The 15,290-nt window shown below is 39.6% G+C and overlaps 1 protein-coding gene across 9 annotated transcripts in view; it reads left to right on the top strand.

The window, feature by feature from the left end:
• Positions 1 to 15,084, top strand: part of PFKFB2 (6-phosphofructo-2-kinase/fructose-2,6-biphosphatase 2) — a 38,282-nt gene extending 23,198 nt beyond the window's left edge. For 4 of the 9 annotated variants that reach the window (XM_028734394.2, XM_028734395.2, XM_028734392.2 and 1 more), the window contains 2 exons: positions 643 to 665; positions 2,691 to 7,966. In XM_028734394.2, coding sequence (XP_028590227.1) covers positions 643 to 665; positions 2,691 to 2,757 — 90 coding nt within the window. In that variant the 3' untranslated portion in view covers positions 2,758 to 7,966. Of the gene's footprint in view, positions 1 to 642; positions 666 to 2,690; positions 7,967 to 9,729 lie in introns of those variants that run through there. The other 5 variants (XM_028734399.2, XM_028734400.2, XM_028734398.2 and 2 more) reach the window with 3 other exon arrangements.
• The last annotated feature ends 206 nt before the right edge of the window (positions 15,085 to 15,290 follow it).

Below are 15,290 nucleotides of genomic sequence, written 5' to 3' on the forward strand. Positions count from 1 at the left end.
TTCTCAGGCTACAACATAGAGCTCTGTTGCTTAATAAAACAAAGACCCAGTTTCCAGGGCGTATGTCAGACAGTAGTCTCTGCCAGAGCAAGTTCCTGGAGTGAGGCTGTAGATGAAACAGGATTTCAGACTATTTGCAATCTCTTTATTTGATATGGTAGTCCAGGATCTTTAAAAAAATACCCAGGTTTGTCACTGTAATATATGAGAAGCAGATTGATGGAAGAACAGGAAAAACTGGTGCTGAAATCTTGTTCTTTGTAGAGCCTTTCGGCAATGACTTCAGTATAAAAAACAGTAATTGATAGTAGGCCTCACCTCCAACTAATAAGCAGTTCATGCTAAAACTGAAATGTGTTTCTTGGGCATGGTGATAAAACAAAATGCAGATGACAATTTGTTCTTGTAGCTTCTGCTCACTTGCTTTGCTTGTGGAGGGAAAGAGCTATATGTAATTATGCTAGGCCGGTAGCTATTTAACAGTCACTGGCTTGCATTTTGCAATAATTTTGGATGCAAGTTAACATTGGTCTTTTTGCTCGTGAAGACTGCTTTCTATGTGCTCTTCTGCTTTCTTGCTTTTTATATCTTCATTGAACTGCAGCTTGAGCTTTCCTATACTGTTTTTTTCTTTCTTTGCAGCTTCAAGTGGGAAGTGCTTGCCTGTGAGTATCGTTGTGAACAGCTTGCATGTGTAATTGTATGTTTTTGATAAATAAACATTTATCAAGAGATGGTTAGAAGTCTGTTTCAAAGGAATGTACATGGAGAGAAAGTACCAAATAATTCTCCTACAAATTACAGATCCTTTAAGTTGGGTGGAATATTTTACAGCTCATAGATCAATATCCATTTATAGAAAAGTGACTTCTCTTTCAAAATGAGCAAGATGGATGAAGCACAACAAAGAATCAAGTATAAAACCTATCTTTAAGTAAGCTTGCTGAAGCTGTACAAGTCTTATCTTTTTCATACTCCGAAGATGTGCTAAGTTTTAAGACAAAAATGGAAAGCATGACTGCAGGTGTTTGCAAATGAGTTTAAAATATGAATAGAAAAGTTTGCCATGTACTGAGTCAGACCACAGGTTTAGCTAGCTTAGTATTGTCTGCTATGGTGTGCACTGATCTCAGGCTGTGATCCATCCAAGTCCTTCTACTTATGATCCTATTTCAACTAGAGATGCCAGACACTGAACACAGAATAAAATATTATGAATACAAAGCATGAGCTCTGCCATTGAACTGTGGTCCCTACAAGATTCCATGCCGTTGCACTCGTGGGGAAGCCACGATGGTTTGCAGTTATCTATTGAGTCTACAGTTATTTGTAAGTTTCTCCAATGGGATGAATTCTGGGCTAAATTCACAGCAGTGTATTCTAGGCATGCCTTGCATTGCCATGGAGACAGGATAAAAGCAAATTAATGACAAAGCATTTTGACAAAGGCATCTTCTAATCCCTTGATACGCAATCTCCTCTCGAGGCTCAGTTTACAGGAATTTTGTAAATTATATATTTGTTTCCCAATAACCCTGTAAAATGACACTTCTGCATCTCACAAAAAGTCGGAGATTACTGTTGAGAGGGTAAGGCTGAGAGCTGCTGGTCACATTCCAGTACCAGGAATAGTGGGAAGAAGTTCAGAATAGTGGAAGCAAGCTACCACGTTGCAGAAATTGCCAAGTGTGACTTGGTACCTGTAGATTCTTAGAACCTGTGCACTATTTAGAGAGTATCTGTTAAGTAATATGATTCACACTCTCTGGCCATATGAACTAATACAATTCTACCAGGAGTGAGTACAGGAATGAATACAGGAACATCAGACCATTGGTCCATCAAGCTGATAGACCAGTTTTCTACACTGACTGGCAGCAGCTGTCCAGGTTCAGATGGGAGACTTTCCAAGCCCTACCTGAAGATGGAAGGGATTGGACCAGAGACCTTCATCAAGATGCTGCACCACCGAGTTATAGCCCTTCACGCAGGAGTAAATATAATGAGGAGGTGTAGGCTATTATAATGAATTAATGAGAGAATGAGAGATAACAGAAGAGTGAATAAATATAAGTGGAAGAAATAAGAAAGGAAATTAAGAACACAGGAGAAGTTCAGAGATAGGTAGGAAGTCACAGAGTCTCCTATACCCCTGTATCTGACTTATACCCATGTATGAGCTCTGTCACACTCAATGAGACTTATTTGTGAGCAGACCTGCATAGGACTGTGTCGTAAATGTGAGTCATAAGCCATATGAGGAGACAGACTTTCTGTCATAGAATGTTGCATGAAAGAATTCATCTGTTAACAGTTTGTGAACATTCTGTGACATCTCATTGCTGCAGCCAATTGCTATTGGACATGCTTAACAAATCATCTAGCAATTGTGAATTGGTTATTGCATATTTGCTCTCTCACACACACACTTTGTAAAAGAATCCTCTGTCTTTTCTTGGTAAGGAAGGTGGTCAGATCAGATCTGATTCTGCTCTTGCAGTGCTTGTGTGCTGCAGTCCTCCTGAAATGTCATGCCTTAACAGTGCCAGCTAGATGTGTCTAGCACACCTAGACATTGTCAGTTGTCCCTGAGAAGCAGAATACAAAGAGTTGGAAAATACTATGCTGTCTCTTTCTCACATTATAATGTGAGAGGATATGTCAATGGCATGTTATTTCCCTCTCTACAGGGAGAAATCAGACGCAATCATCTGTGAGCCCCTGGTCTCGCTACCACCAAGTGAGATTGTCCCATGAAGGAGGCATTTGCTGCAAACCTGCACAGAATGGCCAGTCTCTTAAATTTCCTTCCCCTTCTATTGCTCTGCAACTATGCTGGTCTGCATTCCCCTTTGCAGCATTACTAAATGTAACTGTGGCAAGTCTCTCTTTGATATCTTAGCTTTTTCCATTTTGTGTGTGGACCTCACCTGTATTAATATTTGTAAATCTGTGGTTATTTTTGTAACATTCCTCAATAGCTGTGATTGTCCTGTACAATTGTGTGTGTGGAAGAGAGAGGGGGAGGTTGTGTATTTCTGTGTGTGGTATTTTTGCTTTGTGGAGTTAGATTTCTGCCCTGCATGTAATGGTGATTGTGACAGCTGCCTTGCAACATGTGTGGGAGTCGCTTTTCCTTGCCATTCATGGAATGCATTTTTTCCTAGAAACCACAATCCATTTGTAGTCCCCAGCTGCTTTATGGGAGTGATTTAATAATAGAGATATTTTTTTGTTAAATATTTGCTGCATATTAGGAAATAGATGCAGGGATATGTGATTCAGGGTCTGGAATGCACTTTCGATACTTGGCACTGTTCCCGTACTTTGCCTTAATGGGAACACTCCCAAAGAAATCTGAAGATTATTTGCCTGCACAATGTGCTTTATTGTTTGCTAGAAATGTTTCAGTTTTGTCCCTGGCTGTCCTGGAAACCTTTTCATGAGGTTCCCATACCCTAGTGCTTGCATTTTCCCATAATTGCAATCTTGTTGGTGTATGTTTTGTAAAATGATAATAGTAATAATAATCTTGGTAAATGCTACATTTGTGAATTTTCAATAATCCACCCCCTGATAAACTTGATTCACTTTGCTGGAGGGAAAGGGAAGGCAACAGGGTGGGTCTCCTCGGTTCAAGGATTGTGAAATGCAGCCAGGTTTTGATGAATGACTGAATATTTTAAATTGGAAATTTGTTCCATTATTTTTAAACGACTTGCTTAGTAAAGGAATAAGAGTGTGGGGCAGTGATGAGGAAAAATGAGAGCATGAGACTTCTGCTCAGACCAGCCACATAAAGTAAGGATGGGCAAGCTGCAGTCCATCAGATGTTACTGGATTTCAGCTCCTATAACCCCCTGGTCCTGCTGGCTCTGAGACTGATGGGAGTTGGAGTGGGGGGGACACACAGGTTTTGTTTGCCTCCAGACTGTCAGTATTTTGCAGGAGGGCTTCAAGCTCATACTAAAGTTAGGTTTGCACTATTAAAGTGGATTAAAGTTGCCCTGGTGCAACAAATCCACTTAAAAACAACAACCAACCCCACAGACTTTCTGTGGTTAGAATAATGACAGTGGATGTATCCTGGTTTCTGCTTCCTGATACACATTCAAGATGCATAGACGTGCTTTCATCCACTGCACCTGCTTTTTACAGTTTTAAGCACTTGGAAAAAGACAGAACCACTAAGAGAGTGATGAAACTCTCCTAGAAAGAAAGAATTAGTGGACTGCATACTTGAATGATGGTCACTTTCAGAGTAAGCCCTCAGAATAAATTATATTCTCCAAATACACAAGCCTATAATTACATAGCAGACTTCTAAAACATACAATTCCTGTTATGGTAGATCTACACAAAAGCCCTTTAGAGCCCTGGGACAGCCCACAGTAATTTTAGCCTAAGAGGCAAAGGTAGGATTGCCATATTTCAAAAAACTGGCACAAAATCGTTGAAATCTCATAACAAAAAAAAGTTAAAATTTCTTTAAAAGCTACACTTCCAATATGCCTACAGATTTTCCAAGACATTTCTGTCCAGACACAGTTTCAAACAGCCAAATCACGGCTGTGTCAGGGAAATTCTGGACATATGGCAACCGCAGGCATAGGTGAGGAGTTTGATATCTTACATTTTGATGTATACTGTTAACTTTTAAACCACCACACTTTAAGGAATTCCCCAGTAAAGGTACTAGACTGTATCTTGATAGCTTTTGCAGGGAGATCCTCACGAACTGCCACCTTACAGTTTACCCAGTCACGGATATGCTTAGTATGGAACCCATTACCATACTTATTATTAGTTGTATTTATTAAATTTGTTAGTCACTTTATCTTGCCCAAAGCAACTTATAAACAAACAGACAATAAACTCCACATAGATACATTAATACAAAGAGTGATGGGAATACATTAAAAACATTTCTAAAAGGCCACAGATGGTAAAAGGCCAATAGCCTAGTTATAGAGAAACGTTTTTGCTTCTCACCAAAAGATAAATAATGATGGCACCAGGCAAGCCTCCCAGGGGAGAGCATTCCACCATTGGGGAGCCACTGCAGAAAAGGCTCATTCTCATGTTGCCACCCTCTGGGCCACTTGTGTACATGAAGAAAGACCTCAGATGATGAGTGCAGGGTTCAGGTCAGTTCATATCGGGAAAGGTGGTCCTTGAGGTATTGCTGTCCTGAGCCATTTAAGGCTTTATAGGTCCAAACCAGCACTTTGAATTGGGTAGCTGGATGTAATGCTGTCATCACAGTTTTGCATGCTTAATTCCAAATTAATTAAGCCCTATATAACATATCTAGGTTTTGCTTTCAGAGGCAAACATGCATTAGCCTGCTTATCTTAGGCTAATGAACATATAAAGGAAGTAAGAGTGTGGGGAACACATACTCTTTGGGAATCTGAGCCAAGACACCCACACTTGCACAATTTTTTACCCCTAGTGCTATACATTCAATTGCTGTTGTCTGTAGCTGAGTGGCCTTAAATTATTCTTTTTACTGGTAGCTCATCATACAAAGCCAGTTTTCATGTAGACGTTACAAATGGAAAGGTAACTAGTTGCTAGTACTGAAACACCATGTTCAGAACGGACAGGTAGGGGGTTTGTGAATGGCATTCTATCGTCATGTAAGACAAAGCTGTAGCAAAACCAATATAAGCATGCATTGTGATTTTTCTGTTTTTTCCTGAGCAGTTATCTCAACACTAATGCAAGCTGAGCAGGCACAGAAGTAGTTTGTGCACAGACACACAAAAGATACCCAGACTATAGTTTCAACTAACTCCCAACTTTGAGAGATGACCTCAAAAAATGATCATGTAGTTTAACATCTTATCCAGGACTTTATTCTGTATTACCCTTACAGAACAACCCCAACCCTGGGTCATCCAGGCCTGGGGGCATTCAGAGTGTCAGAGCCACCGCTGCATTCAAAGCCACATCAGCTCCTACCAGTCAGGACAGGGGAGAGATCGACTTTTTTTAAAAGGAGCACCACCAGCACAAGCCTGCACCTTTGGCGGGCACAGTGAGGTCTTATGTGGTGGTGGAGCCTCCCCACCAACACCAGAGCCTGATGGAGGAACACCTCTGGCATCCTAATCATCTCTAGTTCTATGGATCAGGGGTTAGAATTGCTCCCTTAATCTAGAAGTTCATATGCTAGACTTCAGCAGTCTGCAACATAGGACCCAAGATTAATTCTTTTAAAAATCCTATGTGATATTTTGTTGTAGTAAGGCCGCATAAATGTGCAGGCAACCAGTGAAACACTCACAGCCACTTTGCTCTTCCCCAGTCTTTTGAATGCGGCTCATGGCTAAAGCACATGGTTAGTGGGATGAGAGCTTAACCACTAGAAAATCAGGGCTGTAGAAGATAGTAGAGACAATTTTATGACCAGACTGGTTAAGCTGGGTTCTCCATCAGTCTGCACACCCAAGCCAAAACACATTAGACTTCAATTAGTTCATTTCAGCAAATTCATTTCCTAGCATGTTTGGACATCTCTTTTTTCCCTGTAATCTCTTTCTCAGAGCTCTCTGATGGTTCTTTAAACCTTTATTGGAAGTATGGAATTAGGAGTAAGTTTGATTGATTTATTCTTCATTTGATAATTTGTGGTCAGCATTTTCAGAGATGAATCACCGTCCTGTGTTTCTTAGGACAAATGAATGTGTTTCAAGTTAGAGGGCAATGTGCCTTGTTTTCCTTGGCTCTCTAATGGTGAACTTGAAATAATAGTGAAATCATAATATTATGTGTTTATTTATATGTACACTGTAAGCAATTTGACTTTTACCAAAGCTGCAATAATGCACAAACTTAAATAATGAGCTCCTGTATGTGTAAATATGAATGTTTTGCATATGGTCAAAGGTAACTTTATAAAGATGGCATCAGAGCACTGTAGAGGTCTCTCTCAGCGCGCGCGCACACACACACACACACACACACACACACACACACGTGTAATTCATTTTGCCCATCTGTTTCTTTTATAAACCTCAAAATTTTCCAAGTGCCAGAACAAGGATGTTATCATATACAAGATGACTTTTTGCTGCAACAACTTTGTTATACATTCAGTGGAATTTTTTTTAATTGTATAATTGAAGGCTAATGCATATAGAACTGTTTTGCTGTGCAATTTATGGTTTTGACACGTGTATGCTACCTTACATAGGCAGGAGCAACGGGATAATCAAGGATGCATTGCTTATGCTGGCTCAAATGCAGGAGGGCTCTATTATTACTGTATTGCCCCATCATTCCAGATTATCAACTAAGCAGGGACATACAAATGAGACCATTATTACACTCCATGGGAATCCAAATACTAATACTGTTAATTGTGGCTTAAATTAAGACCAAGGCCTAGAACCACTATTAAGTTGCATTGCCCAGGAAACAACTCTAATTTAGAGATGCACCATGGCATTATGTGGTGGTGCATTTGTAACTATAGCCATATTTATGTTCACGTTGCTGTCGTGTGAATGAAAGCACTCAGGTAGATAATTATATTTTTCATCCTATATAATTGTAAGTTAAAATACTGCACAGTGTTTCATTTCTCTGCATAATAGTTTCATTTAAGCAAAAATTTACTGCCTAATTACCTATGAGAGATTTATTAGATCTCAATCATGTCTGCTCTGTATGCATATCTTCTTGCTTTATTTCATTTACGGTAATTTGTGGGTGTGTATATGTGCAATTATGCTGTGTGAATGTATACTTCTAAAAAGCATCAAACTGCCAGTTATTAACTTTCTGTGCAGAAATAAGTAGAAGTCATAAAACCAGCAGGTTTTTTCCCCATAAAGGTTGGCAGTTTTAGACTGGAAGCCTGAATATCAATATTGTAATGAGACATCTTAAATAATTGTATTAGCATTGTGAACTTTCTTGTGGACCAGGTAAATAAAATTTCACCCACTGCAAACCACCATGCTGCAATGCTTTTCTCTCTCATTACTTTGTGCTGGCACTCTTTTCAAAATCAGTAACAATTTGTAAAGCTGGAGGCAGAAATGCACTTTCTCAATTGTGTGGAGCTCAGGCAGATGTAAAGGGTAAGTGGCTGCTTTGCACATCGCGGCTGGAATCCAAACACTCACATCCATGTGCAGGTGGAAAGCACTTGTATGGGGAAGGACCAGCCGGTGGTGGGGCTCCAGACTTTAGAAGAGCTTCTTGGGAGAGCATTGTAAGGGGGAACTTGAAATCACCATGCTTTTTTGGAAGGTTGACCTCTGAACTTTGGGTCCCACTCTACATCTCATACATACCTATATAAATGTGACAGATACGTTTGCAGATGTTGCACAATCATCAGTGGGCTATGATTGGCCACAGCCACTTTCAGTTTTCAGACTGAAACCTAGCATCTCCTAACCCTAGACAGGTCTTTAAGGATTTAAAAGAGGTGTATGAAAGGCAAAAAAAAAAATATTCTGATGTGAACCATACCCTAAAGCAGCCTTCCCCTAGCTTAGTGTCTTCCAGATGTTTTGCGCCACAATTCCCACTAGTCCCAGCACAGGGTTGGAGAAGGCTGCCCTAGAAATAAAAGTGCTTTTTGGTGTCAAGGCCTGAAATACAAAATAAGGTTTAAGGAACTCTTGAATCAAGCATTGCTTGTTTTTATTCCTGTGTTCATTTCATCAATGTTCATTAAAAAAAAATGTGCCAGTAACAGGTCGCTTAAGCTCAACTTTGTGAGTATTTGCAAGTATTTACATTTAATAATCATATATGACCAACTATGAGTGCATGAAATACATATTATAAAGAACGAATTTGCAGATGAAGTTATTGGACACCTCCACAAAAGTTGTCTTTGAGCAAGTTTTACTCAAAAGTAAATCCATCTGAGTTGAGTGGTGATCTCTCATAAATGTGCTATGGACTGCAGCTTTAATTGGTTTGAATGCACTTCAAAATGCAAAATTAACAAATGTGATGAGCAATGCAAAATTATTTTTTGAGCATGTGTGGAATTCATTGCGGTCAGACTTGTTATACTCATTTGAATTCCATATGAACCCTGATTAAAATTATTATATGGAAAGATAATAACACGGGATATAGCTGTGACAAGGACAAACAGTGGACTTCCCTGATTATGTAATAGTCAAAGAGAAAAAAGCTTTGTAGAATTCATTTGCAATATTTCTGCAGATCAGTGTGTTTCAAGCCAAATTGATGATTGCAAATGGATTTGTGTGCCTTTTTAAATAATAGATCTGTTGTTTTTTAAAAAATCATAGTTCGGAAAACCACAAGTTAAAGTTTTTTTAATGTATAAATACCAATTAGCCATTTTTGGGAGGAAATAAAGGCATGTGTTACAAGTTAAAGATGGTCAAGGACTGAGTTAGGCTAGAGTAGCATAACAAACATGCCTACAGATGCTGAGAGAAGGGTGGTGCTATGAACTTGGCAGCTAGATGAGTATATCGAATGAGGTTTTGAAGGTGGAGATGCCATGAAAACTTAATCATTCTAGAAGCAGAGCACAATTTTGTACTATTTGTGAAACATTACTTTAATTCCAGTGATCTTATGTGGTCCAACATCATGCATTTAACTGAATGATCTTACAGTTAATTAAAAAGTGAACAGCAATATTGAGAATGGCAATGTGGAATTCCTTTAGGATCTAAATGTTCATAGTTTTGACTTTTGCATTTGGTTTCTCCTTTCCAGAGAACAGCTGGCATAGCACTGTAGAAGCATTCCGCTTGTGTGATGGGAAATCGTCACGGAGGCCTCAGAAAATAAGCCACCTGGGACTGCAACCCCTTGCACTTGATCAACATCCTGAGTGTTAAATGTAGCTGTTGTCTCAGGAGACTAAAGCATGGTGGACTAGCTAGTTTTCTGGACCAATGACAAGTTCTCTTAATATCTCTAAAAATGGTAGTGCTGAAAATCTGCTTTGTGAAAAATACCGCGCTACTCAACATCTAAATCAGGAATAGGCAAACTCGGCCCTCCAGATGTTTTGGGACTACAACTCCCATCATCCCTAGCTAACAGGACCAGTGGTCAGGGGTGGTGGGAATTCTAGTCCCAAAACATCTGGAGGGTCGAGTTTGGTTATGTCTAATCTAAATACTAGAGCAGGTGCGGGGAACCTTTGGCTTTCCAGATGTTGCTGAACTCCCATCATCCTGATCATTGGCCATGCTTACCAGAGGCTAAGGGGAGTTGTAGTTCAGGAATGTCTGGAGAGCCAGATATTCACCATACCTGCTCTAGAGCAAACTCATTTTGAACCTCTCAAGCTCTGGTGATGCACTTTTAGATCTTCGAGAAATCATGTATCTTTAAGACATATTTGACATTCAAATTTAAATCACTTTCAAATCTGTTTAAATCACCCAGTTCCTGACCAGGTAGCTCTGGGAAATGTAGTTCATGATGGCCACTATGAGCACAGGATGTTGGACTAGATGGGCCTTTGGCCTGATCCAGGAAGCTGTTCTTATGTGTTATGTTTCTTGTCTGCTATCATCACAACCACAACCTGTGTTTTGTCTGCCCAATCTAAATTGCATTGTTAATACTTAGGAAGATTATTCCTTGTAGAAGAGATCCTGAGAGGAGTCTTCTGCCTACATATGAGGCATGAAGACATGATGAATTTTCTTAAATATGTGACATTGAAACACTGACAGTACTGCCACAAAGTCCAAGCAAAATCTAGTTGTTTTTCTCATTTGGTTCTGTGGGAACTCTGAAATGTTTCTGGAGCTTTTTTTCATAGACATTCAATCATGGGGAGATATGATATCTTAGCTTTTCAGTGCCCATTCCTAAAATAGACACAGCTTAATGAAATTGCTAGCATTAAGGTTTCCGAGAGCAAAGGCAAGATTCATTTGGCTATGGAAGATCCATTTTCATGGCTTGGATTAATAGAAATAACGAGAGATAACAGACTCTAGAATGACACTTTCTTGCTAACCATCTTGAAACATCTGTCTTTCACTCTTGGTAGACATACTACTAAAGATGGGCCATTGGCTTGAGAAAGTCAGGCAATTCTTATTAAATACTAATAATTTATTTTAATGTATAACCATTTGAAAATATGCTATAGGTACACTAATTTCACAGTGTTTCAGGTTTACCTATGGGAAATATTAGTTATATGCAATGGCGTCCATCAATGTTGATAAAATGCTCTTTGATCTAATGGAGGTTTCCATCAAGAGAATGGGGAGGAAGGTGGTATTTTTTGCCGATTCTCCTTCTCTTCTGCAATCCCAATGCTATTCCAAGGAGTCCCCCAACCTTCTGTAGCAGATTTTGAGGGTCAGATCAAAGAAAATACTTAATGCAACTCACTGTTGAACTGGAACTTACTCCCACAGGAGGCAGGGATGCCCACCAACTTGGATGGCTTTAGAAGAGGATTGGGCAAATTCATGGGGAGGAGATCAACGACTACTAGGCACAATGGCATTTTCCATCTGTACTGTCAGATGCAGTATGCCTCTAAATGTCAGCTGCTGGAAATGGCGAGTGAGCAGATTGCTGTTCTGCTTGTGTTCTGCCTGCCTTCAGGCATCTGCTTGGCCACTGTGAGAACAGGACACTGGAGTAGATGGGCTAGTGGCCTGATGCAGCAGGCTTTTCTTAAGTTCTTAAGGCAAGCCATGGCATAGCTACAGAATGGCCAGGGAGGAGCAAAGTCAGTGGCCACCGTCTCTCTCAGAGCCCACACATTCATACCCAGGCATAGTTTGGCATAGCGTAATTTGCAGGGCAGGGCATTGTAGGTTCAGAAGTTCATTCAGGCATTATTGAATGTCTTTTTTGTGAATCCTGAACAGAATGGAGAGAAATCTATATGCAGTGAGTCTGAGCTTTCCAAACTGTGTGTGCCAGCGTGTCGCGCTTCTCTCGGGGCTGGAAAGGGGTTAGTTTAACCTCCGGTTTGCTACTGTGTCACAAAATGATGCATGTCTAAAAAGTGTGTCACCAACATGAAAAGTTTGGAAAGCTCTGTGTTACATAATGGATTAATATCATTTTTTTCCCTGCTGATTGAGCCCACTAAAAAGGGTTTAGTGTACTCATTCCTATTATTAATATTATTAATTTATTTATGCTCTGCCTTTTTTCCTGGCGGGTCTCAAGGTGGCTTACAAATAAAAATAAGAATTGCCTTTCCTATTCTTATCCTTGTTTATTCAGAAGTACCCTATTCAATAGGAGTTATTCCCAGGTAGGTATGCATAGGATTGCAGACTTACTGTTACTCTTGATGTTTATAAAGAAAATATATAGGGGACAGTCCCACAAAATTAAGCAATTTCCATAGAATATATTTAAGCATACCATAACCACATTCCAATGTGATGCTACCAAAGTACACAATCCTGCTTACAATTAGAGTAAATATGTTGCCATAGAATTAATATACTACCTATTGCCTCTACGCACAATATATTGTTGTATCTTTTGCACAGTTTTATGAGGGAATGTTTTTGATAATGACTCCCTGCTTGCATCAAAAGGTAAATAATAAATATGTTTTTAATGCCAGGACATATGAATGTGACTGCTTATTAATGAGCAGTTTGATCTTCATTGACTAAAATCACTGCTGTAATATAATAATCTTCTTAATGCTGGGGGTTGTTTTTGCCACAAACAGCCTGCGTTGACCAAGATGCTTTCTGGTCAGGGATATCTGAAATTTCCTTTTGTATATCTAAAACTAGTGTTGTGAATAATGTGCTGTTGCCTTAGATTCAGAATGCAAATATGTGTTTTAAAAGCACAGCCATTAGTAGGTAATCATTCAAGTGCAATCCTATGCTGATTTTGGTTCATTACAATGGTACCCATGCTCAGTGCCTCAATAAGAAAACAAATCATTATGACATCTGATAATCATTCAGAAGATACATACTGCAGACCCTCCAAGTGTCCGTATTTTCCAGGGACAGTTCCAGATTTACAGAGGCCGTCCCAGTTTCTGATTTGATCCTGGAATGTCCCGCTTTTCCTTAGAACATCTCTATTTTCATCGAAGAAATGTTGGAGGGTATGGACAAGCAGATAAGTAACTATGCAAGCTTTAGAAGACACCTGAAGGCAGCCTTGTATAGGGAGGTTTGTTACTATTTTATTATATTTTGATATATGTTGGAAGCCACCCAGCATGGCTGGGGAAACCCAGTCAGATGAGGGGGTATAAACAATAAAATTATTATCATGGAATAGGGTGTCCCTATAGGGAGCCAGTGTGGTGTAGTGGTTAAGAGCGGTAGTCTCGTAATCTGGGGAACCGGGTTTGCGTCTCCGCTCCTCCACATGCAGCTGCGGGGTGACCTTGGGCCAGTCACACTTCTTTGAAGTCTCTCAGCCCCACTCACCTCACAGAGTATTTGTTGTGGGGGAGGAAGGGAAAGGAGAATGTTAGCCGCTTTGAGACTCCTTCGGGTAGTGATAAAGCGGGATATCAAATCCAAACTCCTCCTCCTCTTCTTCTTCTTCTTCTTCTTCTTCTTCTTCTTCTTCTTCTTTCATTGGAGAAATATTGGAGGGTATGATACTGTCACCCCATTGCATGACTTACCAAAGCTGTTGTCTTTGTGCCCTTAACGGTACAACTAGGCTCTAGTCTAGTACACATGCTCACAAAAGCATCCCGTTTTATCTTAGTTAAACAGTAGCTTCTAAGATAGGTTGGATAATGAGCATGGCTCAGTCAGAGAACTTGGCACCACCCCAGGCTTCTTGACTGATTCACTTTTCCAGATAGAGAAGGTTCTTTTCTGTCAGAAGAGACCAGTTGACTGAGCACATGGAAAGCTTAACTCTTCCAGTGCAGGAATAGATCCTTCCTTTCAGGGAGGAGCCCAGTTATCATCTAGTAGAGTCTCCGGTTATCTAGCAGCTCCGGCCAGCTTTAAAGTGGGCCTACTACTACTACTACTACTACTATAATACTACTACTATTTATTATAATAATAAATTTATTATTTATACGCCATCTATCTGGCCTGGGTTTCCCCGGCCACTCTGGGCATCTCCCAACAGAATATAATAAAACAATAAAACATCAAACATTAAAAACTTCCCTAAACAGAACTGCCTTCAGATGTCTTCTAAATGTCAGATAGTTGTTTATTTCCTTGACATCTGATGGGAGGGCATTCCACAGGACAGCTTTATATGCGAGAATTCAATGCAATGGGGCTTACTGCCTTCAGCTTGGACTGTTTTAATGTCACTGAGTAGGCAATGCAATCCAAATTCAGGTTTGTAACTGAAATGTTCAGTTTCATCTTCAGACAGATCACCATTGGCTACAACAGAATATAAAGCATTTGATCGCACAATTACACACTGGAATAAATGTAACAGTTTGAGTGTTAGGAGTTTGCCACACAGCATTCCATAGATTGCACACCAAATATTATACAATATACTAGTTCCAAACAGACATGAAAGCACAGATGTTGGAGCTGTAGTATATGGGAATGACAAAGAATAGAAAGTAATTGTCAATGGCACAAAGTAAGTGAGGAGTTGGTTATACATACCACAGTTTTGTCCATATTAGATTAGTAGCTAAATGTGACTTATCTTCTCTTTTTATTACCCAAAGCTCTGCACATAGCAATAATTTTAAAAATGAAATATGATTGAACTATATGCTTTATGAAAGAGTAATTATTGCACTGTTATGCACTTTAGTAAGTAAATAGAAGCATGCCTTGTCTTTGCATGTTCCTATTAGTAGAACATAGATCTGTTTTGTTTTTTAAATACATCTTCAGTTAAGCAGGTCAGGATTAGTTCAGACCCTGAAAAAGGACATGCATGTGTGTGTGAAATAGGTTAAACTGGTAGGTTTAAGTGAAGAACTGGCAAACAACACATTTGCCTTCAAATTCTTTATTTGAGGGGGAAATGCCTAGAATTTCTTTCATGTTGCTGTCCAGGTTAAATAGTACAATGCTGAAATCTCATGTTCCAAGGTATTTGCACAATGTTTTTTGATTTGTGAAATATAATAAAAGCATTCCACTAATGTAACCTTGTTTCTCCCTGTTACTTTCCTGCAATTGTTTATCAAACTGATCTGTTAGAAGGATTCAAGAGCTGCTGCTTTGTTTACCTTCCATGCCATGCCATGCCTCTCCAAACTTGCTCAAATGGGAACACAGGTAGTGGCAGCAGCTGTGAAGCACTGCTTAAATGCTGACAGCAGCTCCATGAAAAGCAGAATGCTGAAGGGAAAG

Source organism: Podarcis muralis, chromosome 5 (genome assembly GCF_964188315.1).
Source record: "Podarcis muralis chromosome 5, rPodMur119.hap1.1, whole genome shotgun sequence".
Lineage (NCBI taxonomy): Eukaryota > Metazoa > Chordata > Lepidosauria > Squamata > Lacertidae > Podarcis > Podarcis muralis.